The sequence below is a fragment of the Amphibalanus amphitrite genome, unplaced genomic scaffold (assembly GCF_019059575.1).
Source record: "Amphibalanus amphitrite isolate SeventyFive unplaced genomic scaffold, NRLGWU_Aamphi_draft 000633F_arrow, whole genome shotgun sequence".
Taxonomy (NCBI): Eukaryota; Metazoa; Arthropoda; class Thecostraca; order Balanomorpha; family Balanidae; genus Amphibalanus; species Amphibalanus amphitrite.
This window is the reverse complement of record NW_024882127.1, coordinates 196,700-222,592: the sequence shown is the minus strand read 5'-3', so window position 1 is coordinate 222,592 and position 25,893 is coordinate 196,700. Positions and strand designations below refer to the sequence as shown.

General features: G+C 51.8%; 3 protein-coding genes across 4 annotated transcripts; 2 read left to right on the top strand and 1 right to left on the bottom strand.

Annotated features, from left to right (window-relative positions):
- Nucleotides 1-1,053: 1,053 nt before the first annotated feature.
- LOC122363653 lies at nucleotides 1,054-3,995 on the top strand. Its single transcript, XM_043333164.1, has 2 exons — nucleotides 1,054-1,153; nucleotides 2,480-3,995. The coding sequence occupies exon 2, from the start codon at nucleotides 2,505-2,507 to the stop codon at nucleotides 3,825-3,827; it is 1,323 nt and encodes a 440-aa protein (XP_043189099.1). The 5' UTR covers nucleotides 1,054-1,153; nucleotides 2,480-2,504; the 3' UTR covers nucleotides 3,828-3,995.
- Nucleotides 3,996-4,734: 739 nt separating this feature from the next.
- LOC122363651 lies at nucleotides 4,735-18,932 on the top strand. 2 transcript variants are annotated; one of them, XM_043333163.1, is made up of 9 exons: nucleotides 4,745-4,891; nucleotides 5,197-5,330; nucleotides 9,149-9,231; nucleotides 11,620-11,686; nucleotides 14,006-14,014; nucleotides 14,425-14,562; nucleotides 15,199-15,330; nucleotides 15,734-15,865; nucleotides 17,618-18,932. In XM_043333163.1, exons 2-9 carry the CDS (start codon nucleotides 5,216-5,218, stop codon nucleotides 17,911-17,913), a joined length of 972 nt encoding a protein of 323 aa, XP_043189098.1. In that variant the 5' UTR covers nucleotides 4,745-4,891; nucleotides 5,197-5,215; the 3' UTR covers nucleotides 17,914-18,932. The 2 variants fall into 2 exon arrangements, with proteins under 2 accessions (XP_043189097.1, XP_043189098.1); XM_043333162.1 differs by lacking the exon at nucleotides 14,006-14,014 and having other exon boundaries at nucleotides 4,735-4,891; nucleotides 14,416-14,562.
- Nucleotides 18,933-20,757: 1,825 nt separating this feature from the next.
- LOC122363658 (tenascin-X-like) lies at nucleotides 20,758-25,762 on the bottom strand. Its single transcript, XM_043333169.1, has 3 exons — nucleotides 25,756-25,762; nucleotides 22,226-23,367; nucleotides 20,758-22,038 (listed from the first exon to the last, which is right to left on the bottom strand). Exons 1-3 carry the CDS (start codon nucleotides 25,760-25,762, stop codon nucleotides 20,758-20,760), a joined length of 2,430 nt encoding a protein of 809 aa, XP_043189104.1.
- Nucleotides 25,763-25,893: the final 131 nt, after the last annotated feature.

Sequence of the window (25,893 nt, the reverse complement as noted above, 5' to 3'; positions counted from 1 at the left end):
CCTATAAGTCAATGGGGAAAAATTCAAACTGCTATTCTGGCGCCGGGAACGATCTCCAACTATCTCAAGCACACAGAATCGTGATTTGATGCACTCCTTGCAAGGTTAGATGCGTCACTTTTGCAATGTTGACCTTCCGTGACGTCATTTATGACGTCATCAAGGTCATATTAGTTTTTCGTCAATAACTCCCGATCAAATTGAGGTAGCGAGTCGGAAAAGCCACCAATGGACTCAGGAAACCTGCCGAATCGAATGATATGCGACATGACCTCTTTCGACCAACTTCGTGACCTGGGGGTGCTGACCTGACCTTGACCTGAGGTCAACACCCTAAGTTGACCTGACCCGAACAAAAAGTATATCATTCGACGCGCCTGAGCAAGGCGAACACGATGCTGCCAAAATCGCGGCTCTGCGGCCATTTTTTGCGAAGTTATTCACCAAAAACTGAACTGTACCCTGGGGCACTTGACCTGACCTCAGAGGTCAGCGGTTGACCTAGGACCTTAAAATCGGGTACCAATCTCTGCGTCTCGTAACGGCGCACACGCTCGTTTTTTTCCGCGACGCGCTAGCTCCACCAGGGGCGAAACGGCGAGGGGGGGGGGTCGTACCCGCCCCCCCCCTCGGCCGGCGCGTATGTAGAAAACCAATAGGTCCGGCGAGGGTTAAGTCTAGGACGGTGAATGCTTGATTGTATGTTGCATGCAATCAGGGGTGGAGATCTGTCAAAATGTCAGGGGGGGTCCAGGCCGGGCAGATGGAGGCGGACTAGATGCAGTACCATTGACTTACATAGCAGTAATTCGTTTTCAGGGGGGTCCTGACCGTCCTGACCCCCCGATCCCCCCCCCCCCCCCAAGATCTCCACCTCTGATGGCAGTTGCAAATGTAAAGCTGCTTCCTAAATCACGAACACCGCGCTTTAGCACACAAGATTCCTTTACTACGGTAGCACTAACAGAAATCTGGTAGCACAAAATCGCTACATCCATGGCCCACATGAGTCATCTGTGGCGCGAAGAAGTCGCCACACGTGCTTTCTGCTTTGAAGGCTTTGAAGTTTGAAATGTGGCCTTCTGTGGTGTGTGTGTTTAAAGCAATTTAACTTCAAATTGTTATTTGTTTTAGATCATCGATCGTGATAAAGGTATGCTGAAATTTTGGACACATCAACAAAGTACATTTTGACGTACAGTCGAAAGCACAATGTGCAAAGTCCAACGTACAAAGTGCAGTCCAATCATTAATTCACGCACAAACATGAGGCATCTCATGTTCTTTATTTTTTGGCGAATTATTGTGCTCTAAAACTTATCTCTGCATTCTCTGGTTTGGTATGGCTTAAATGGGATGAGATATCCAGGATATTTTAAGCCTTCACCAATTAATATAATTTGATGACGGAATACTTCATCAGTTTGGAGAGTAAACTGTACATTTTTTGAGTTGTGTGCTTTAATGTTGACTGCCAATTGGCTTTGAGCTAGTTAAGATATGGGTGTGGTATTAAGATAGTTAAGATCTGTATGTGCCTGCATGTAAGTGTAAATATTGATATGAACCTGGTGATCATGCTGATTTACGTACCTGCAATAATCCTCGCATGTTTGAAACTTCATCTTGGAATCATCAACTATACAACACCAACAGGTCACTGGTCATTTTATGCCTTTGATTGCTGTCAAAGACTCAAAGGCATCAAATGTGAATTAGTGGATCTCTCAAACTTTGTCGGAACCCATTCAAACCACTTTTCCTGTAAAAATCCACTTATTTCACACCAAGCTCAAAACCCTCAGTTGTAATGGGCTGTAGGCAAACCGTGGTACCTACATCTGAAAAGCTTTGTATTCATTCCAAATTCCAATTCTCACAATTAAAATTCATTTTCATCTATGTATCAATAATACTTTTTTAGCTTTATCTAAGTGTAATGCAAATTGCATTACAAGGTAATATAAAAAGTAATATAAACAACACAAGCCTCATGTTTTAAAATAATTATAGAAGAAATGATATGCAGAATTCAGAAATAAATTTGTCGGTCCCGTAGCTCAATCGGTAGAGCGTTTGACTCTGCAGCACGCGTTCTCGGTTAAAACGGTCCGGGTTCGAAGCGCGACGGGCGCTTGACGTTCATGGGCCTCGCGACAGGTATGGTTGCGGTTGGTGACAGGCTGTAGCCAGGCGAAGTCAGTGAGGGGGACCGGCCGTGCGCGGCTATGTGCGCACGTTAAACTTTGGACTCTAAATTTTGCCATAGAATTGAAATTGCGGGATTGGAGGGTAGAGGGCAGGTTCACCCGCAACAAGCTTCGGTTAGCGTGGGCTCTTTCCTTGTGAATTCTTCCAATCAAAAGGTTCAATCGACAGTCAGACTAAATTTATGTAATGAGAAATAAAAAAGCACGCCTATGATTTTCATTGATAATTGGTTATCATCATGACACATGTTTTTGGTGTTTATTTTCAGGCTCAGTATCTCCAGTAGCTGCGGGATGCCGTCTCCGAGCAGCAAGCAGCGGCGCCAGGAGACGTGCGCCGGCGGTCTGCTGGAGCACGCGCTGCTGGAGGTGCGGCCGCGGCTGCGCAGCGCCTACTGCTTCCTGCGGCTCTCCGTGGACACGGAGGACCCCACGTTCCGCGTGCTGTCGGTGCAGACGCGCGGCGACCGCGGCGGCCTGGAGCTGACACTCGAGTACCGCGGCCGCGTCTACACGGAGCCGGTGCAGGCCACCTGCCGGCTGGCGGCGCTCAGCGGCGGCGTGGCGCCCGCCGGACGGTACGCCACGCTGCGCGCCACGCTCGAGCCCGACCAGCGGTGTGGCAGCGCGGCCGCCGAGGTGCTGACGCCGGCCGCCGAGCCGCCGGCGCCGCCGCCCCTCTGGCGGCCCGTGGTGCCCGCCCGGTACCGCGCCGTGTGCCGGCAGTGCGGCGCCACCGCCGTGGACACGCGGTTCCGGCGCGCGCTACCGCTCCCCTCAGAGAACTGGCGCGAGATGCTCGGTAACGTGTTCTGCCACGGTGACGGGGCGGACCGCGACATGCACGAGCGGGTGCGCGCGCGGCCCGGCGACTGTTTCTACGCGGCCTCTCACGTGGTGCTGTCGGCGGAGGAGGTGCGCTGCGCGGCGGCCGACAGCCGGCTGAGCTGCTCCGAGTGCACCGCGCCGCTGGGCGAGAAGGTGGAGTTCGGCTCGCGGCTCTGGCACCACCGGCTCACCTGGAGCTGCGGTGGGGAGGAGGAGCTGCGGCTGGGCCCGGACCAGGTGCTGCGCCGACTGCTCGTACACGGCGCCGCCTCGTGCGACGCGCCGGCCGCCCGCCTGCTTGCCTCGGCGCCCCGGCACGACGATATACTGCTGTGGCTGATCGACACGAGCCTGACGGTGCACCTGATCAGCCCCGGAAAAGACGGCGATGGTGGCGTCACCTGTAACGGCGACAGTGGCGCCTCTAGTGACAGTACCGGTAACAACACCAGCACGGCATCTGCTGGTGGCGATAGCACCCGTGGTGTAAATGGTGTCAACGTCAGCAGCACTAACAGTGAGAACGTTACTCACACGAATGGTCTCAGTGCCGGTAACTCTGCTGAGCCGCCGTCCCCGGGCCGCGCGCGGACGGCGGTGAAGGTCCTCTACAGGAGCTGTGACGAGGAGGAGGCCCGCCAGCACCGCGCCGACCTGGCCGTCCAGAGTCTGGAGCTGGACGAGGTGCTGATGGTCACCCTGCGCGCGGAGCTGGAGCGCTCCCAGCGCTGGTACCCCGAGCCGCAGCGCACCCAGGGACAGGACCGCGTCGGCCTCATCGTACTGTGATGTTTTCTCAGCATGATTCGCTCTTCTAGTGAATCAAGACAGGGGGAGGGGCTGATCACGCGATTTCGAGGCCTTTGAAATCGGTGCTTTTCGGCATTCTGTTTTTATGCTGCCATGTATTGTATGCGGTATTGATACTAATGTTAAATACATCGCAATTTTCTGATAGACAATGGTTTGGCAGTGTTATGGGGAATTATATTGGCAACATATACTGATGTTCCTACAGAGTTAGATTACTACAAGGTTCAAGGTCACGTCTCATATTGTATGTAGAAATAGGTGCATTTTGTGTTATAAATGGAATAATATTTCTTGTTTTTTTTTTAACGACTAGGTATCTAACCACATTTTAATGGTTTTATCATATTGTTTACAATTGGTAGAGCATAACAAACAAAATAAAAAGGCTTGGAGGGTTATCAAAATCGTTCAAGAGGCTTGCGAAGCAATGTCCGTCTGAATATGTGGCCAGGTCAGGAACGCTCCGGATACGAGAGGCATAATTTCTAGGATTTATTGGCGGTAAGGATGAAGCTCGTTATATGAATGGTGATGAAAATATGTGCAGGGAAGGGATATAGAGGAAGGCAAAATGAATATTTTCTTCACGACCCTTCTGGGATGTAGCTGTCATCGATCATGATCTGTGAAATAGATAAAGATGCTGTCTAGTTGGGCATATTAAATATTATTTTGATAAGTTAATTGTGAAAATCAGGTAAAACAGTATTGCAATATGCTATGAACAGCCCTACACAACTGAAAAGTCTGTCATACCATTAATCCAGCTAATCTTATTAATTTGCAGTGATTTAGGCGCTACCTTCGCATGACGACAGCGACCGTCAACCAATCAACGCAGCGTGTTCAAGGTCAGGCTTGTTTACCGAGCCGGAGGCGAATGTTGTGGTCTGTCAGATTGGTGCCGGTGGTGGTGGAGGTTGGGGCGCGCTGTTAAATAATTATGGGCCAACGTAGGTACAACAAAAGTTGTACGATATGATTTTAACAAGATATGAAGACCGTTCGAGTCGATCAAGAAAGTCTACAGTTGTGTAGAGGTAAGGCAGGAGCTGACAATTTAATGGGGCCTGTTTTATACCAATTTTGAGCATGATTTTACTTATTAGAGGAAACATTGCAAAGTGTTTGATCAGTGCTCTGGAATATTTATGAATATACCAAGGCCCTCTCATAAGGGGGCAACACCCTCATGTCTATGCTTAGATCAGGCATTATTCAAATTGAGTGCTTGTTTTAAGATTTATTTACTTACCTATCAAAAATGTCACCATACCATAATGATGGTTTCCCTACCAGTTTGTATGGATGTTAGCTTCTTTATTGACTCAATGTATTGCCACAGGTCTACTGTTCCAAGAATCATGTCTGGTGAGGGCCAGCAGCTGCTGCAGCTGATGCAGCAGCTGGTACGCTCCAGCAGCGACAATGACATCAGGGCTGCCGCAACCAAGCTCAGCAACACAGTCCTGGCAGCAGGTCAGTTCTACCCAACCATCAAACTGGCTAATTTGAGAATGCTTTATGTCAATTTATCAGGCTGTCAATTATCCTTGCTTCCTCTATTGGATGCCTGTTTGAAAAAAAAAACTGTTGAAATACTAAATCAAGCAGAAGCTGAGCTATATCATTTAGATCCAGGGGCCAAAAGTACCAGATGAGATGACTGAATTGCTGCAGGTCACTGCTTTTGTCAGGGACTTTTCCTGTAGCTGCACATCACAGTTTGAACCAGAGGTGGCAAAGGGCCAGCACAAGATCACAACTGGCAGTGTCTCAGGCATTTTGTTATTTAGGCATAAAATAATTTCATGAGAAAGTAGGTAATTTACCAGTTTGAGTAACTGCTAATAAACCTGTAGCACCCTATATGTTTATCATGCTATCTGTGGCTCATTGCATCATCAGGAAAAAGAAGCAATCGATGAACCAGAGACAATTGAACTTCCATATTTGGGGCAAATCTAGAGTTGCTATTATTTGACTTTTGGGTCCCTGATACGAGTACATTGTTAACATGACCTTCATTGGCATGGATTGAGTCTTGGCGATAACTTATAAGTGCGCGAACTGTAGCTGAATCGATGCCGTACTATGGCTCGGCTTATGCTGCACAATACACATCGCGGGCCCGTTAGGCGATATTGGCCGCTGGCTTATGAAGATCGTTTCCAAAATTGGCTCAAATGCTTCGTTGTACTGTGGACGAATGGATGAAGTCTGAGCTGTTGTTGCATAGGGAGTACCGCTACCTTCCGTCCGAAAAAGTCCCGCTCGTGAAGGCACCATTGAAGCCAAAGTATAACGTGCCCACATATCTTGACATGCCCCGTCTCACCCATCAACCGGCTGCGGCCGCTCCCACCAGCTGCAGACCGCTGCTGTTAGGAGCCTCAGTTCCGGCGTTCCCGCAGTAACCATGGCTGCACCGCTCCACGCCGCTGGACCCTGACACCCACTGACCAGTCAGTGGTGGCGGTTTTTCCCTGGCGGGGGGGGAGGCTGAAGTCACTTAGTTTTACGGTTTTGTTCGCACATTTTCTTATTACGAGGTTGAGCATTATATTGTTGAATCTTGTGCCGGTAATTAGGCATTCAAAAGGATGCTATAATTTCCTTTTATTCCTTATAATGGGTTTTTGAATCAACGTCATGGAGTATATAATTAATATTTCTTATAGGCACGAACGTTCCACGAGCGAAGCTATAATTTTCACGACGCGTACACAAATCGCGATTTTACAGTCGAATTGCAAACCACTGTCGATAACACTTCAAATCACTTCCGAGCTCTTGCCAACCCTATTGAACCCAAACCGGCTCAAACCAGTGTCGGCAGCCGCCCCCAGCTGCCAAAGCCCGGCCCTGGCGATACCCGTCAGTTGGTTACGGTCGGCCGGCAGCCCCTCTGTTCCCCGCCGAGGGCCGAGCGGCGACCCGCGCGCCTCGCATTCTGACCTCGGTGCCCCGTGTCCCCCTCTGCCCCCTGTGTCCCCCCCCCCCGACCGGGCTGCCAGCCGACAGACGAGCGGACGCACAATGCCGGGGCGGTCAGCGGTGCCAGGAGCTCGACACGTATGTGACGTAACGAGAGAAACGGGAGTAGGAGAGACGGGGGACTGAGAAGGGAAGAGCTCCAAACGGGTACGGATGGATCAGGAGGGACACTGTTCGATACTGTTAATGGGTGGTGCTGCCTTGGCCCTGTCAGAGCGGGAGGTCAGGCTTTCTGTTCGTTCGAGGTTTTAATGAAAATGATCCGTGTTATGCCTCTGAGTGGCTTCCTCGCTCCCATGCTGATGAAAGTTGGAGCAGCTGGGCACAATTTCTGAGACGGTGGATGGAGCTAACACATAACGACGGACTTATGAGCCGCGGTTCTGAGAGCTCCCAAATAAGCTGTCGCAGGTACTGGACGGCGCCGTCTGGGACGGTCACGCGAGACATGCAACCACTCCGATTTGGCTGTCGCTGCGCAGTGCTGCATTCAACAAACGTTTTTATCGCATCCACTGGTAAATCAACAACGAAGATAGAAAAGCTCGACTCGCTGAGCTGATTTAAAAAAAAAGGATTTCATGAAAAATCAGGGGCGGATCCAGGATTTTCTTCGGCCAGGGGCCAGTGGCATAGGGGCGCCATATTTTCAGCCTAGGTACTAGGGGTGGCAAAATTTACGATTGGGGCCGCATCTCTAGGTTTTCGAGGAAAAGATCAATGAAGGTCGACTCCTCTTCGGTTAAGCGGAGTCCCTCCCAACGCTCGAGCCCTCGGTTTCCGTCAGAGTCGGTGCCACCCCTCGTCTCTGGGTCGCGGTGAGCCGGCCGCTGAGGCCGGGCAGTGGGGCGGAATCTGTCACCGTCCGCGCCGACAGTGACGTGTCGTCATGTTCCGCCGACGGCACGCCGCCCCGTGACGTCACAGATACAGGGCTGACGGCTGTGACGTCATATGACCGACCATTGTGACTGACGTCAGTGTGGTCCGGCGCCGCGGCTCCGGGTGGCCGACAGTGGTTTTCTGCTTGGTTTCATCGCTTTCGGTTCCTTATGCCCCGTTAGAATCAATATTTGGATTTTACACATTGCCATTCTTGCGTTTGTCAAATGATCACGGGTCTGTTTCTCCCTTCATCTGTCCCGATGTAACCTGACCTTTCTTCGTCCCAAGGAATACTGTCTTCCCTCTATTATAGCCTGTCCTGACCTCTACCCTCGCCCCTCGGTCCATTGCTGGCCAATATCTGCCCGTCCCCGTTTCAACTGTCCTGACACCTCTCCCCGTTTCAGGCTGCTCGGGCTGCCGCTCTGTATGTGACCACTGACCTGTTCCTGGCTGTTCTGGCCTCTGCTCTCTTCCCGTTTCAGGTTGTTCGGGTTGCCGCTCAGTCTGTGACCTGATCCTGGCTGTTCTGACCTCTGACCTCTGTTTCAGGCTGCCGGTCAGTGTGTGATCTGTTCCTGGCTGTTCTGACCTCTGACCTCTGTTTCAGGCTGCTCGGGCTGCCGGTCAGTCTGTGACCTGTTCCTGGCTGTGCTGACCTCTGACCTCTGTTTCAGGCTGTGCTGACCTCTGACCTCTGTTTCAGTCTGTACTGACCTCTGCTCTCTCCCCTCAGGCTGTTCGGGCTGCCGCTCAGTCTGTGACCTGTTCCTGGCTGTGCTGACCTCTGACCTCTGTTTCAGGCTGCTCGGGCTGCCGGTCAGTCTGTGACCTGTTCCCGGTCAGTGCTGGAAATGAGGCCGCTTTCTGGTCCCGGCGTTTTATTCTCCAGGCGGGTTAATCCCGTCCAGCGCTTAGCCTTTCGGGACCCACTCAGGGTCCCGGTTGTTTTCGCCGCGCGCCCCAGTCGAGATGCAAAGTTAATAGTCACACGAAGCTCATTTAGGGCCAGCCAAACCAGCCTGGTCTGGAGTTACTGTTAAATGTATGCATGTAGATGAAAGAAAAAGGTTTTGTAGAATCGATTAATTTCGAATTCGTATATTCAGAGGCCCCAATTAAACTTCGTGTGACTATTAATTTTGCATCTCGACTGGGGCTGGCTGCGAAAACAACCGCGGCTCAGAGAGGGTCCCGAAAGGCTAAGCGCTAGACGGGGCTAACCCACCCGGAGAATAAAACGCCGGGGCCAGAAAGCGGCCTCATTTCCAGCACTGTTCCCGGTTGACCTGTCATCTGACCTCTGACCTCTGCTTCAGGCTGCTCGGGCTGCCGGTCCGTCTGTGACCTGTTCCTGGCTGTGCTGACCTCTGACCTCTGTTTCAGGCTGTTCTGACCTCTGACCTCTGTTTTAGGCTGCTCGGGCTGCCGGTCAGTGTGTGACCTGTTCCTGGCGGGGGACGGTCAGCTGGTGCAGCGCTACGTCGCCACCATGAAGGTCAGTCAAAAACGCCAGTGCGCGCTACGGTATCTCTCCACTACGAGGGCCAGTCAACGACACCAGCGCAGCAATATGCAGGTTTAAACACTGGCACACACAGAGATGCGTCGCTAACTATCAATGAAGATCAATTCAGTTCTGGCCGACACCAAGCACAACGACGCGCCGCTGCCAAGAGCCCATTCAGTTTTTGGCCATGGTCGCTTTGTTGTGCTAAACATAACCGCAGGCTGTTTGAAATAGACAAACACTATTCGTTAGATAAGCAGGATTTGTTAAGGTCCAACAACAAGAGTGAGTTGTTGAGTGTTCGCTTGTAGGACATGCGTCGTTGCCAAGGCGTTTGTGATATTTTTGGGTGACATCTAGGCTAGTGGCTGTCACTGGCTACCATGCGGACTTACTTAGTCTCAATTCTTTTTGAAACGTTCTAATTCTTCGCGGATCTGTCTGAAATTCCTACCAAACTGTTAGATGTGAGCTGACAGTCACAACTCACAGATACTCCCACGTCGCCTCTGTATCACCGGATGAGTCTGACATCTTCACACCATTCAGTCAGTGTCACTCCCCTCCCCGGGTCAGAGTTCATTAAACCGCGGCGTCACCAGAGGCAGTGACAGGCACCGACGGCGCCGTGATGGGTCCATCTGCCCGACGGTGTCAGTTGGCACCACCCCGGGCCGACTGTAGAGACGCCGGGGTCATTGGTATCACCTCAGCGGACTACACTGACGAATGTGGAACGTGCTACAAACGGCTGTGGGATTTAATGTGTCAAAACATCTCACATAGCGATGCAGACACGTAGGCTCATTTTGAGCTTCCTCAGTTGTTATATTTTCGTTCAATCAATCACTGGCGCCGTGTTTTGGGTTCGTGCCGTGCCACAGCTCCGTGTCTGCCGTTTCCGGCCCTGTCTCCCCTCTCCGCCTCCCGTCTGTCCAGTGTCCATGTTTCCTCCGCGGCCGCCACCGGCAGCGGGGTCTGTCGGCGGGCTGTTACCGTCCGGACCGACGCCGCTGGGGGCGGACGGCCGAGCGCCCGCCCCGGTTTGTGTTGGCTCCGCGCTCCCGGGTGGTGGGCGGTGGGCGGCGGGCGGCGGGCGGTGGGGGGCTGTCTGAGTACGTCACCCAGAGCCGACAGACTGGCTGGCGGCCCTTTGTTACACCGCCGCCGTCAGTCGGTCGGTAGGCTGCTCGGCAGGGCGGGACGGCCGGGGGACGACCCCCCACCCCTCCCCCCGGGGGTGGGTCATATACCGTCGACAGTCACCTGTGATCGGCCGCCAGGCTGGGGTCTCCCCGACCGCCCGTGGGATGTGATGGATCCCCGGGCACATCCAGCGACAAACTGTCTCCTCTGTTTGCCGTGGAGCCGGGCCAGTGGATCGGGTCGGCGGGCCGGTAAATCACAGAGCAGCCCTCCCTCCTTCGAGTCGGTACCCGCAGCTGGGTGGGTAGCCCGCCGGGAGGTCCAGGGCGGCCGCACCTATCGAAAGATGGATTTATCGCCGGGCACAGGTGATCGATATCGGTCGCTGGTGGCTGCTGTTTTTGGCTGGGGGCCGCTGGCATGGAGCAGTGTCATGGACACAATTCTCACAGGTGGTTTATATCGTTTGACTTGAGTTGTACAGATGTTTGTAACATTAGAACCGGTGACTCACTGCTGATTGTTGATGTTCCGGGGTGTAAATCGTTTGCGTCTGTTGTTGTCTTGTAGTGATCAATGCAATTATTTGCAGAAAATGCGGTTAAATCAATTGTGAGCTATAATTGTGTTCAGAATCATAACATTTTGCCTGCTGATGAAACCCGAGCAAGAGGAGATGATTTTAACTTAATGCAGTGTATCTACATTGAAGCAAATTATTTTGATAACAAAACGCAAGCCAGCACCGGAAAATAATAAAAGAAATGTTTTCTTGTGAAATATTTTTGCTGAATATTTAGGTAGATGCCTCTCTGTGCCAAGCTACCTACTCCCTTGCTGAACATTTGCCGTGAGGATCTCTCCCCACGAGCCTCTCTGTCGTCCAGGGTGCTATTACATCCCTTTATCATCTCCCGTTAGCGTTCGTCTTTCAGCGAGGTATTTAGTGAGACGTCAGAGAGGTCTCTGAGTCTCTAGCGCCGGCCTCTGTGGTGTTGATGGAAGTGACAAACAGCCCCATCAACAGCGGGGCTCTGTTCTGACCGCCGCGCTGATGCAGTCTGTCCGTCAGAGTCGTACAGCGGTGTGCTGTGTCTTGTGCTGACCGGGTAGTCTGTGTTCGGTGAACTGTGTTCTCTGAGTTCACTATGTTCTCTGTTAACTCTCCAGTGGGTACTGCCTTTTCTGCTGACGGTGTTGTGTTCTCTCTTGACGTCTTGTCTGTTTCAGGGTGTCTCAGACACACAGAGTCTAGTCCATCTCACCAACGTGCTCGCCGAGTGTCTCAAAGACAAAGGTGAGAACCGCTTGTTGACACCTTCCGTCGAGCTTGATTGCGGCGAGTGTGTTTTGCATTTGTCGTCTTGTCTGTGTTTTACATTTTTGCGGGCGGAGTATTGTATTTTTGATCCCTTTGTTTTGAAGTTCAGTGTCAACTCAGAACCATTCCCACGTCATTAATCTTTGTCTAATGCACGCACTGCTGGTCTCTCCTGATCCCTCACTGATCGCTGCCAAGTTACCTGAAGTTCAGATGGTTATCCACCGATCGAACCGCTTTACTCCCGTTGTTGTTTGATGCAATCTGCTGGCGCGGCGCCCGCCGCACACCGCGCCTCCCCGGCTCGTCAGTTTCACCCAGTGCAGTGTGTGTGTTATCGTAACAGGTGACCGTGTGGGACGGTACTTACACAACAGGCCGAGAAAGCTAGCTGCCGGCTGCCAGCCTCGTGTTCAAAACACCGTGTGCCTGACGCTGATCCTCCTCCGTTAGCTGCGGCAGCTCAGCTCTGGCAGCTCGGACAGATGTACCGTAACGAAGGAGGCTGGCAGAGTAGCGGCCTTGGCTCGGTGACGGTGTTCTGTTGTGCCCCCCCCCCCCTCCCCACTGTGCCCCGCTGTGACCCTGCGGGGTCCAACTCCCGGGCTGTTTTGCCGGCGGGCGACCGTCGTTACTGTCTTTGCACCGTCGTTAAAACGTCACCACTTCGCCGCGGAACACAAACCACGGGACAAGCGTTCCACGACAACGACATTCTGGGGAGGCTTCAATCCGGAGACGCTCTTAGTTGGCACGCTTCACACTCGGATCGTACTGCAGGATGTTTTGCCGTCACATTCTAAAAGAGCTGGATGGATGTGCGACGTGGATCCGTCACGGCAACTGTGACAGACATATTGCTAAAATATGTCGCATAAAACAGAGCATCGAATAGCAGCAACTCTTTGCCTTGTTTGATTCTACCTCAGGCAGTTTGAGGCAGAATATAGTGATTGTCTGTGGGCGGGGGCGATTAACACTAAGTGGGTGATTAACACTAAGTAGTGATCAGGAGGCAAAGAGTAAAGACACTGAGTGACGATTGCAATCTGTCTGAGATGGGCAGTGAACGAAGGGCGGAGACCGGGACGACGGCCAGCTGTAATTAGCGGTAACTGTGTGGTGAGTGTATAACGCGAGGTCGGATTCCGAGTGGTGTGGGCGGCGCTGCCAGCTACTGAGGAGCTGCGTGCAAACACCGTCACGCTACACACTCGGCGTGGCGCGTCTCTGGCTGCTCCGTGGGACGATAAAATGGCAACTACTCAGCTCAGAGCAATGAACTGCGCGAGTCTCACTGGCCTGGGTGCTCTAGAGAGCGTCAGAGAGCCCCAGAATGTTAGCTGTAGATAAGAGCTGAGTAGGCTCGCGGTTTTCTGGACATTACTATTGCCTGAATTGATATGCATTGTTGAAAGTATCTTCGGTTGAAATGACAGCGCAGCTGAAACGTTAGGCTGTTACCTACAACCACACGTTATTTTCACGTGCGACGTCTAATTTCATGTTGAAAAATCAAACTGCCATTGCGTACCTAGTCGAGTGAAGTGGGTCCTCATAACCTGACCAGTAACAGCGTCATCAACCTCGGGTCTCCGCTAAAACGAGCTAATATTACCTCGGCCGATAAATCTCGGGTCCCCGAACTGGCCGATAAATCCCCGGCCCAGATCCCCGCCGTTCGCGGTTCGTTGTTGACGCTTAAAGAACAGGTGGTCTCTGATCATCTGCGCGCCCGCCCTGGCAGCGGACTCTCGGATGTGGGTGTTGTTGAGAGCCGGCAGGGTTGGTGTGTGTCAGTTCTGCTGAGCCGTGACGGTGCGATACGACCCTCACACTTGGCTGGCACACTCAGCAGACCTCAACCCGTCCCGCCTCTCGCCAGCCTGGAGTTAACCGGTCCGGGATGACGTCAGCACCCGCCCTGGTTCGCCCCTTGCACGCGCGCTGCCAGCTATCTATGGGTACGCGTTTGGTTGGTGTGTGTGTGTGGGGGGGGGGGGGGGGGGCAGTGGGGATGTGTGAACTGGGACCCGCCCTGGTGCCAGCAGCGGCCGAGGTCAGCCGTCCTTATGAGGGCTATGTGGGTTGCCTGAATGGTGCTCTGCGTGGTGGATGGACGAACTCTGTCTAACAAAGCATCAGATCTGTGCACTTATCCGGGTCATTTACCTCTGAAATTTTAGGTTTAAATTATAATTCTTGACCCCACGCTTTTGATCCACAGTTTCCCTCTCGCAGAGTGTTCGGGAGAGGCATGTGTCTTTAACGCCCCTCCCCTTTTCCCTTCCTCAGAATGTTCGGGTGAAGTGTGCCGGCGTCTAACCCTCCCCTCTCTCCCTCTTCCTTCCCTCAGAATGTTCGGGAGAGGCATGTGTCTTGACCCACCCCTCTTCTCCCTCAGAATGTTCGGGAGAGGTGTGCCGTCGTCTGACTTCCTCTCCTCCCTCAGAGTGTTCGGGAGAGGTGTGCCGTTGTCTAACTCGCCCCTCTCCTCCCTCAGAGTGTTCGGTAGAGGTGTGCCGTTGTCTAACTCGCCCCTCTCCTCCCTCAGAGTGTTCGGGAGAGGTGTGCCGTTGTCTAACTCGCCCCTCTCCTCCCTCAGAGTGTTCGGTAGAGGTGTGCCGTTGTCTAACTCGCCCCTCTCCTCCCTCAGAGTGTTCGGGAGAGGTGTGCCGTCGTCTAACCCTCCCCCTCTCCCTCAGAGTGCACAGGAGAGGTGTGCCGTCGTCTGACGGACTCGGGCGGTACGGAGGTGGTGGTGGCCTCCCTCCGTTCGCTGGGCCCGGCCAGCCAACAGTACCAGACCGTCACCGCGCTCTACACTATACTCTACAAGATCGGGAAAAAGGGTGAGTCCGCCCCGACACGCTCGATCCAGCCCGACCGACTGACTGGGAGGTTTTATGGCCGCTCCGAACGTTAGATGGAGACGTATTGAACGGCTCCTGTCAAACACAACAGACAGGGACGACGCAGTGGGCAATAGACGTCAGTCGCGAAACATATAACTGCACCTTATGTGACATACGGATCGTTTATCAGTCATCATTTATCGTCAGCTTGAATGCCTTGTAGCGTCTCGATTGTCATGCTTCTGGATTGAATCATCTCTTTGTCGCGCAATATGGACTGCAAAGCCAGGCTGCCTTGCATATCACTGCGGATCTCTTGTATTTACATGGTCCCAACCCGCCCACCTTGCCGAGTGTGGTTAGTCCATTTGCATAGTCCGTCTACTCTCTGCTTTCATGCTTTTTCGGTCTCCCCTCTTGTTTATTGTTTTTTTTTTCTGAACAGCTCTCTAGCCCTAATCATTTCCCTGCCTCTGATATAACCTTTGGCCGTCGCAGACCTGCGGTCTCCCGTCCATCCCTGCCCCTGGTGTTGCTCTGACCCGCTCCTGAATGTACCGCAGACCCGCGGTTCGCTGTCCGACGTCCGTGTGCGGCGCTGACTGGCTCTGATGTTGTTGTGCTATTTCACAGACCCACGGTTTGCGGTCCGTCTCCGTCTGTGCGGCGGTCTGAAGGTGCTGCTCCGCCGGCTCCAGGATAACGCCCAAAAGTGCCGCATCTGCGTCCCGGCACTGCAGTGCGTCAAACTGGCCGCCGGAAACGGTGAGAGGGGATTAGGGAAGCGCTGGGGTCGGATATCGCTCGGCTGAACTGCTGTCTGAGAGCTCATTTATCCGTTGGCGCTGATTGAAGGGTGTCCGTTCAGCTGTATGACGAAGCTGCACATTGTGACGCTGCGCCGGTCCGTTTAATGTTATGTATCACTTTCATGCTGAAAAAGTGGATCACTCTTAGTGAAATACGCTTTTGCTCCGTTACGTTGACTTAATGATTATTTTCGGAGTAACGACGACGATCAACGACAAGTAACGACGGTTAACACGCATGTTTTATTTCTAAACCTTTTTTCTTAATATGAGCAACACACCCGCTCGAGCTGGAACTGACTCTCGTCTCCGCTCTCAAACATCGATCTTTCTGACGCCCGCCCTCGGTCGCCCCACAGACCAGAACGTCTCTGTCTTGGGCCGCGGTGAAGCGGTAGAACACCTCTGTCGCCTGGTGCCCCACCTCTGGAACATGTCCGGACTCAAACAGCAGCTGACGCTAGAGTGCACGGCGCGACTCATCAGAAATAGTGAGTGGACCGGAGTGGAGAGTTTGGGAGGAGTTTGACCGACAGTAGCCGGTGGCGGTGGTACCCGGTATCGAGCGGCTGTGCCGAGTCAGACCTGCTGGGGAGGCGTGGAAGGGGAGGGATTGCAGCTGCCGCTGTCTGTGAGGTAGCTGGTTTTGTCCAGTCACGATCCCACCCTCCCTCCCTCCGGGAAGTCGGAAGTGTGGGGAGGGAGCGGAGGGATCTGAGCCGTCTGCCTCGGACACCTCTCGCCAATTACCATCGTGTTTACTCGACCACCGGTTGTGGCCGGCTGGTGAGTAACGTCCCGAGTCTGGTGAGTTACGTCCCGAGTCTGGTGAGTTATGTCCCGAGTCTGGTGAGTTACGTCCCGAGCTGGTGAGTTACGTCCCGAGTCTGGTGAGTTAGGTCCCGAGTCTGGCGTGTTACGTCCCGAGTCTGGTGAGTTACGTCCCGAGTTATAACTCCCACTCGCCGCCCTCACCGGGCGTTGTGTGTCTGATCCGGTGGGCTGGTTAATTATTTACGAGCCGCTGCAGAAACAGTGGCCTGTCGGATGAATTTAGCGCGGCGACTGTGAGAGTGCCAGGACCCCGCGTTTATATGCGTGATTGACCGAGCAGGTGTTCTCATTAGTAATTGCTGTGATGTTATTTATTGCGGAGTGTTTCAGTGTGCTGTTGTGTGTCTACCACCAAGTGTTGCGGAGGTGTCGTTGCTGTTTTTCATGGACAATGTGTGCTCGTATATGTCATACTCTGCTCTGTTACGTGCTTGATGTACCGACAGGGAACTAACTAAGGAGATAACCATGACAATATGTCGTCTGTCAAGATACTGACTCCTGTATCGTTTGTGGACCGTTCTGTTAAAGCTCTGTTTGTTTTACTCTTGTCTCCATCCCTCACTACTCTCAGTCGTGAACTTTACTTTAGTGAGAAGCGGGACACACCATAACATCCGGTCTCCAACGTCAACCTCCGCTACCGCGGACAGAGCCACAAACCCATCATCAGAGCCATTCGCAGTGTGGGCCCACTCGGGGCCGGTGTGAGGGGCAAACAGTCGGCTGCAGTGTTGACTGTCCCCCCCCCCCCCCCACCACCACCACCTGGCCGGCTGGACTGGATCCAGGACCAATCCAAGTCGTGACCCCTCCCTCTCCCACTCCCTCCTCCCCCCGCCCTGCAGTGGTGGGTCACGTCTATCCCCAGCCTGGAGAGAGCGGGAGGGGACTGATGCTCTGTAGAGTAAACGACCACGCCCAGTGGAAGGGGGGGGGGGGCTGACAGACCGACTTTTGTTCAGAGAGTCATAGAGGTGGCTACGGGCGGCGCACGGAACTGAGTCATTTATTCTTGGATCGCTATGAATGTGTGTGTGTGTGTGTGTGTGTTTTTTTTTACCTCGTTAATAAGACCATAGCTTAGATGTCGTTTTCAGTATCATGGGCATATGGAGGTATGCCGTTACGCTACCTTATTGCATCACACCGAACTTTCTTGCAGCTGCTTCTTTTGTGTTCTGTCAGTCATTCTGGGATTAAAAAATATGAATGGTCCTTATGGCATTAGCACCGAACCATTTCTTATGATAAAAAAACTTGTAGCAGCGCAATGCAATCTAGAGGCGATTAGAAAGAGGACGTCTTTCTGGGGTCATTTTATGTTTTTTTACCTCCAACAGAGCTGCATCCCTTCTTTTCACGACCCTTTCATCATTTCACCGCCGCCGCTGCCTCTGTGTCTTCAGGAATGAACCGTCGGCGACTGCTGAAGGAGAACGTGATCCCGCGCCTGCTGCCGCTGCTGCAGCCGCGCCACAAGCTGGAGAAGAAGACGCAGTACAACGTGCAGAAAGCCGTGCTGAACATCGTCTTCGCTCTCGCCGACCTAAGTGAGTCCCGGGGCCCGGGGGCCACTTCTGCCGACCTCAGTGAGTCCCGGGGCCCGGGGGCCACTTCTGCCGACCTCAGTGAGTCCCGGGGGCCACTTCTGCCGACCTCAGTGAGTCCCGGGGCCCGGGGGCCACTTCTGCCGGGACCGTGAGGGAGGGCTCCTGCATGCACCGACGCACCGTCTCTGATTCATTTGTTCACGGGTCTAGTGGAACCTTTTTTTCCAAGGTCCCAATACCACAATATCACCCGTCCTTGGTCTAGGAAAGTGAACCTCGAAATTGAGCCGCCCGTTAGACGTAGCTCTGCAGGTGATCAGTCGCCCAGTTTAGCCACTAGAGGGCAGCAGTGACCGGCCGCTGAGCCGGAGCCTCGGTGGCTGACCACCAGGTGGCAGTCGTGTACCGTGGCGGCAGGTATACCTCAGAGCTGCTTGGCTCATCGCCGGCCCAAGACAGACGTTGACCCGTCCGGTCTAGGTTTGGCAGGCGATCCGTATTATTGCTTTAAAAAAGATTAAATGCTCGACGAAGCATATAAGATAGTCACCTAACAATGGAACATCTTTGGAGTCTGTTATAACTAGTGATGTCAATTACAGAAAATCGGAATACCGATACCAAACCAAACACCAATCAAAATCGTGAGGAAATACCGAAACCGAACCAACTTGGGAACATGAGGAAAATACCAACTTTTTTACCAATTCCTCGGCATCTTATAGGTACATTAGTGAGATTTCATAATACCAACAAAATACCAAACACGTTAGGATTAAAATACCAAAAAGCAAGTTGGTATCGGTTTGGTGTCGGTATACCAAAAAGTTGGTATCCGTTTGACATCTCTAGTTATAACCCATTTTATTCATTCAGAATGATTCCCTCGAAGTCGCTCGAGGCGATATTTTACAGTCGTGCTCACGTTTATCCGCTGCGTTCCTTGCTGGCTCTCATCGTTCCACTTAGGCCAGTCAGCCGCTCTTGTTGTGTTGCTGTCTGTGGTGCAGCTGCTTCTGTCATTGCCTATTCCGATTGTGAACAATAGCAGGGTATGCCTAGTTTTTCACTCGTTTGTAATGCTTCATATCATTTTAGTCGCATGCTCGTCTATACCCTTTTCCGAACTGTGTGCCGTGTGCATTTGAATAAACGGATGCCCATATTTTCAGACTTTTCAACACGGTCTAGTGGTTTTTACGATCATTATTGTGAATCATAGTGACGTTTGAGCAATGGACCAGCATGCCATCTGGCTTTTGCATCTTTATCTTTGGTCGTTAGTTAACCCGCGCCCCGCTGGGGGTCCTAGATTTCCACGCCATGCTGGGCCTGTCTCCTGGGCCACGTAACGATACGAGAAAGGTGGCGTTCGAAAAGGCGTCAAAAGTAAGGAAAAAATCACTTCGTTTTTTGGTCAGGTTAAAGGTCAGGTCACCAGAGGTCATTGAAGGCCAAAATTCGCCGATTTGTAAGTCAGATTTCAACAATTTTTAACAAATCGACGCACAGCTCGGAACGTAATAAAGCTACAGCGCCACGAAAAGGCGCATTTGCTAGCTCTATTAACGATCTATCTGAGTAATTCCCTCGATTTGACCTACTGTCAACGGTTTTGCCTGCAGGGGCAACTGCCAAAATAGGCGATTTTTTCGGAAACAGTTTTTCTGCAATAACTTTTGACTCAAACCTTGCACGAACTTTGTTTTACCAGCATCGTGTTCCTCTCGTGAAGACGCGTTGATTTAAGTATCACTTGATCTTGAAAGGTCAACTTGAAAATTTGACCTCAGGTCAAGGTCATAACCTGACCGGTAAGGATCAAGTTGCATATCAGTCGATCTGTATCGTCGAGCCAAACATAACTAAGGTGTTTTCATCGCTCTAGTATGCCTCTATCAAAAGTTATTCGCCAAAAACTGTCAGATATCATTGGTGACCTGAGATGACCTCGGGGTCATAAAAAGGGGTCACGGGTGCCCTTTTCATGTTTAGTGTGTCAAAGACACTACTAATTCAGTGTTTTAGAGTGTTTATAATTGCTTTCGTCTAAAAGAGGCGACTTTCATTTTTCTTCTTATAATGGGGAGGTCGCAAAATTGACCTGACCTTAGTTCACCGATATCAAAATTCCAAGATATTAATTTTGTACATACTGCTGCTATTATCAATCACTGAAATTTTCAAAGCGATCGGTCACTCGGTGTAGATATGGCAGACATTGAAACTTTGTATGCAGTGAGGTCACTTGGCCTGACCTGGTGACCTGACCTGACCTTAAGCGACCTTGGTCCGAACAACATATGTAGAAAAGTTGTATGATAAGGTGTGCCAAAAACAAAACGATATTCGTGAAAAACCGCAGGGGTGGGTGTTCAAACACCCCCAGCAAGGCGCGTGTTAACAGACGGTGTGGTATATTTTTCCAACATTTATTGACAAACCGTACATATATGACAAGTATATAATAATTGAGGGCTCTCAAGCCCAACAAGGACAGTCTCTGTCATGGCTTCCGACACGAAACAGCCGCTCACCCGTCTATACTAACGGGCGCACCAGGTTGAGACGTTTAAACCCGCAAACGACTGATATGCTCCGACACAATAGGGCTTCCAAAGCCCCCACAACATGCGAGTAATATTTGGCAAGCGTACACGCTGGCATACAGTACTGTTGGCAATATACACAAAACGGCCCTCACATTTCAGCTGCATTGTGATTGGGGGGCGGCCGAGCTATAAAAATATAACGCCGCTCCGATTGTGACCAGACTCTAATCGGGTGCGATCTATCTCCTAGGGCAGTTCAACTGCGAGGTACTGTGAGCAATCCAAACTCCGGGGTTAATCCTGAACACAGCAGCACGGAGGTGCGCTTCTCACGCGCCTCCGCCACTGGCGACCGGAGCTGGCCAGCGCCTCCGGTTCCGCTCACAGCCGTCCGCGTCCGCCGGCGTCCGCAGTGGTTCGCCGCGCGGATTCCGCTCAGTGCGCTCACACGCAGCTGCAGCCGTAGCCGCCGTCATCGGCACTGCCACTGTCACCCGAAGGGCTCTCGCGGTCGACACACGTGCACTTACAGTCCTTGCACGTGCACTTTCCGCCCTTGCAGCAGTCGCCGGCATTGCAGCATTTGCCATTGCAGCAGCATCCGCAGTTGTTGGCAGGAGTGCACTTGCAGTCTTTGCATGTGCACTTTCCGCCCTTGCAGCAGTCGCCGGAGTCGCAGCATCCGCAGTTGTTGTCAGGAGTGCACTTGCAGTCCTTGCACGTGCACTTTCCGCCCTTGCAGCAGTCGCCGGTGTCGCAGCATTTGCCGTTGCAGCAGCATCCGCAGTTGTTGTCAGGAGTGCACTTGCAGTCTTTGCACGTGCACTTTCCGCCCTTGCAGCAGTCGCCGGAGTCGCAGCATTTGCCGTTGCAGCAGCATCCGCAGTTGTTGTCAGGAGTGCACTTGCAGTCTTTGCACGTGCACTTTCCGCCCTTGCAGCAGTCGCCGGCGTCGCAGCATTTGCCGTTGCAGCAGCATCCGCAGTTGTTGGCAGGAGTGCACTTGCAGTCTTTGCACATGCACTTTCCGCCCTTGCAGCAGTCGCCGGCATTGCAGCATTTGCCATTGCAGCAGCATCCGCAGTTGTTGGCAGGAGTGCACTTGCAGTCCTTGCACGTGCACTTTCCGCCCGTGCAGCAGTCGCCGGCGTCGCAGCATTTGCCGTTGCAGCAGCATCCGCAGTTTTTGTCAGGAGTGCACTTGCAGTCCTTGCACGTGCACTTTCCGCCCTTGCAGCAGTCGCCGGAGTCGCAGCATTTGCCGTTGCAGCAGCATCCGCAGTTGTTGTCAGGAGTGCACTTGCAGTCCTTGCACGTGCACTTTCCGCCCTTGCAGCAGTCGCCGGAGTCGCAGCATTTGCCGTTGCAGCAGCATCCGCAGTTGTTGTCAGGAGTGCACTTGCAGTCTTTGCACGTGCACTTTCCGCCCTTGCAGCAGTCGCCGGCGTCGCAGCATTTGCCGTTGCAGCAGCATCCGCAGTTGTTGGCAGGAGTGCACTTGCAGTCTTTGCACGTGCACTTTCCGCCCTTGCAGCAGTCGCCGGCATTGCAGCATTTGCCATTGCAGCAGCATCCGCAGTTGTTGTCAGGAGTGCACTTGCAGTCTTTGCACGTGCACTTTCCGCCCTTGCAGCAGTCGCCGGCGTCGCAGCATTTGCCGTTGCAGCAGCATCCGCAGTTGTTGTCGGGAGTGCACTTGCAGTCTTTGCACGTGCACTTTCCGCCCTTGCAGCAGTCGCCGGAAGTCGCAGCATTTGCCGTTGCAGCAGCAACCGCAGTTGTTGTCAGGAGAGCACTTGCAGTCTTTGCACGTGCACTTTCCACCGCTGCAGCAGTCGCCGGAATTGCAGCATTTGCCATTGCAGCAGCATCCGCAGTTTTTGGCAGGAGTGCACTTGCAGTCTTTGCAAGCGCACTTTCCGCCCTTGCAGCAGTCGCTGGAGTCGCAACATCCGCAGTTGTTGTCAGGAGTGCACTTGCAGTCTTTGCACGTGCACTTTCCGCCCTTGCAGCAGTCGCCGGAGTTGCAGCATTTGCCATTACAGCAGCATCCGCAGTTTTTGTCAGGAGTGCACTTGCAGTCTTTGCACGTGCACTTTCCGTCCTTGCAGCAGTCGCCGGCGTCGCAGCATTTGCCGTTGCAGCAGCATCCGCAGTTGTTGGCAGGAGTGCACTTGCAGTCTTTGCACGTGCACTTTCCGCCCGTGCAGCAGTCGCCGGCATTGCAGCATTTGCCATTGCAGCAGCATCCGCAGTTGTTGGCAGGAGTGCACTTGCAGTCTTTGCACGTGCACTTTCCGCCCTCGCAGCAGTCGCCGGCATTGCAGCATTTGCCATTGCAGCAGCATCCGCAGTTGTTGGCAGGAGTGCACTTGCAGTCCTTGCACGTGCACTTTCCGCCCTTGCAGCAGTCGCCGGAGTCGCAGCATTTGCCGTTGCAGCAGCATCCGCAGTTGTTGTCAGGAGTGCACTTGCAGTCTTTGCACGTGCACTTTCCGCCCTTGCAGCAGTCGCCGGCGTCGCAGCATTTGCCGTTGCAGCAGCATCCGCAGTTGTTGGCAGGAGTGCACTTGCAGTCCTTGCACGTGCACTTTCCGCCCTTGCAGCAGTCGCCGGAGTCGCAGCATCCGCAGTTGTTGTCAGGAGTGCACTTGCAGTCCTTGCACGTGCACTTTCCGCCCTTGCAGCAGCCGCCGGCGTCGCAGCATTTGCCGTTGCAGCAGCATCCGCAGTTTTTGTCAGGAGTGCACTTACAGTCTTTGCACGTGCACTTTCCGCCCTTGCAGCAGTCGCCGGAGTCGCAGCATTTGCCGTTGCAGCAGCATCCGCAGTTGGTGGCAGGAGTGCACTCGCAGTCTTTGCACGTGCACTTTCCGCCCTTGCAACAGTCGCCGGCGTCGCAGCATTTGCCGTTGCAGCAGCATCCGCAGTTGTTGTCAGGAGTGCACTTGCAGTCTTTACACGTGCACTTTCCGCCCTTGCAGCAGTCGTTGGAGTCGCAGCACTTGCCCTGGGAGCAGCAGTTGCAGGCACCAGCACAGCAGCCCTTGCCGCCTGAAAGAAAGGACCTCTTTCAGAATGGAACGATTGTGGATTTGCTGTCTTTGCTGTTGATCAAACTGGGAATTGGACTCGAATTCCATAGCACATACCTTAGCTCAAAACAAGATTTCAGTTGTGAAGAAGGTGCCTCTGCTTTGGGTGATATGCCTAAATTTTGCCCTGAATAGCGTCGATGGAAAGACATTGTTTTTGACAAGGCACAAGACGAAGACAAGCATGAAAAATCATGAGCTATTTTCTAGCTCGGAGCTGGTCAGAGCAGAGCTAGACGGTAAATCAAAACCAAGTACGGCTGTCGCGATATTAGGCGGTAGGTTTTGCACTTTTACATTTCCGGTTATATCTCAGAAACTAATCGATCTACGATGAAACCATTTTACAGGATCATGGCTGGCTTGTGAACCAACAAGTCGATGGGGTTGGGAACTCGATTTTTTAAGAATGCATGAAAATGATCAAACTATTTTCACAGAATTTATGGTGCATACCATTGCCTCATAAAATCAATAAGCTGAGAGAAATGGGGGAAGAAAGATAGGAAACTTGTTTTGAAAAGTTCTTGAAAAAAGATGATCTTGATGCTGTTACGTCACATGTCACCTTCTGCGGTTGACAAATAATGGCGCATCTGGCGCACCACAGATTACATGTTATATCAATGGGTGAAAGTTGTTGTTTGCTTCACTCTGCCATTCGCGCTGTTTTTAACTTTAAATTATGCTAAAACATTTACGGATGAAATGTTCAGTGTCAAAAATTGATGTGTCGGCCGTGTACTATATTCCCACTTAACATGAGCGCGTGATAAACATTTTATGTACCTCGAATTTTCAAATGATAAAGATGATGAATCGGAGGATGCTGAAAAGCAAAAGCTCATTCCAATATTTGGACTACTTTACGATTAAAATGTTTACATTCCTGTCATCTTATTGATCATTTATTTGTTCTTTTTTATGAAAATAACTTAAGGCGTTGAGAACCGAGGTAATTTCTATCTACCGTGCCTTAACTTACCAGCAACAGCAATCTATCTACGCCCTACGGTGGCAAGGGAGACTGTGAAAGAAGCGTAAGATGGATTCTAAACAATTCTTTTGTGATATACTGAAGGGCAAAGTGCAGAGAAGAGCGTACAAGTCCTGTTTTGTGCCAGGCTGTTGCAGTAGCACTTATGAAACTCCGAAAACGATCTTCGTTCATGTCCCGAACAACATTAGGTACCCTGAGGAGATGATCGTCTGCAATAGCAGGAAGAGCTGATGCAAGTACTTTGAAATCCACTATCAAGTCGGTGCTATTGTTGTAATGATCACTGTGAGGTGAGATATTTTGTGCAAGGGCTGAGTGTAATGCCCAGGAAATGACCTCCATTCGCCACCTGACCGGTCAGGGTTATAAAATTTGAGTGGATGGCGGTCCGTTTGGGGTTCAGATGTCAATTGTATTTTGTTACTGTCAAACAATACATGTTATGCTGGCAGCGAATGTGTGTAACGTCGTTTTTCGAAACAGAAGTTAGAACTGTAACGGCAGAGTGCTTGCTGGTCTCATCGTAAGTATTGTAAGTGTTGTAAGCAAAAGCATTGTCAATATTGTAAGTATTGTGAGCATTGATGTATGGTAGATATCACCTCACATGATCTCGGCTCAGATAACCCTCTCCGGTGTCCTTGTCAGTAAATGGCACCTGGATCATTACAGATAAGATAATTTGTCATAATTCTTAAAGAATTGGGTGGTTTTGACTCGTTTACTCGAGGTGCAGGTCGCATTTCAATACTTTTCCATAGGCTTGCAATGTAAAGGTCACGACTCTGACCTAACCTCAGGTCACAGATAAAAAATTCTGAGATATACAAACGACACATACTGCAGGTACTGTTTTGAGAACTTGAGAGGAAATAACTTCGTGAAAAACTCAAGCTCTGACGTGTTTGCAAACTTTCTGAGGTGGGGTCAACAAACCCGCTCTGGTTACCTGACCTGACCTGACCCGGCATTTTTTTTTTTTGCTGAGATGTGCGCAATGAGCATTTAGGAAAAGTCACCAAATATGAGCTGAATGTCTCGCGGCGTTTGGCAATTGTACAAGAAAATCCTGAAAGGTCTCCCCGTCCGAAATAGGGTTAATGAGTATATGAAGAGTTGCAGATGCCAAACATACCCAGATCTAAGACTGCAGTTCCCAGCGCCGCAGCAACGTTTTTAAAACAAACATACATAGGACATACAAACATGTTTATTTGCATCTGTTTTGGATAATAGCAACTCATGGCGCCATCACCCGCGATAACTGTTAGGATTTGAGATATATTTCTATTTAGGCCATTAGTTTGGCTATAATATATATTTAATTGCCCAGTCCGAACACTATACCAGACATTATTCGGTCGCTTTCCCAAGGGTGTTTTAAAATAATGTCCGAACGGAGTGAGGACATTATTTTATCGAAAATAGCGTCCGAACGGAGTGAGGATGCTATTTTCGAAAATTGCACGAATGAAATGAGTGCAA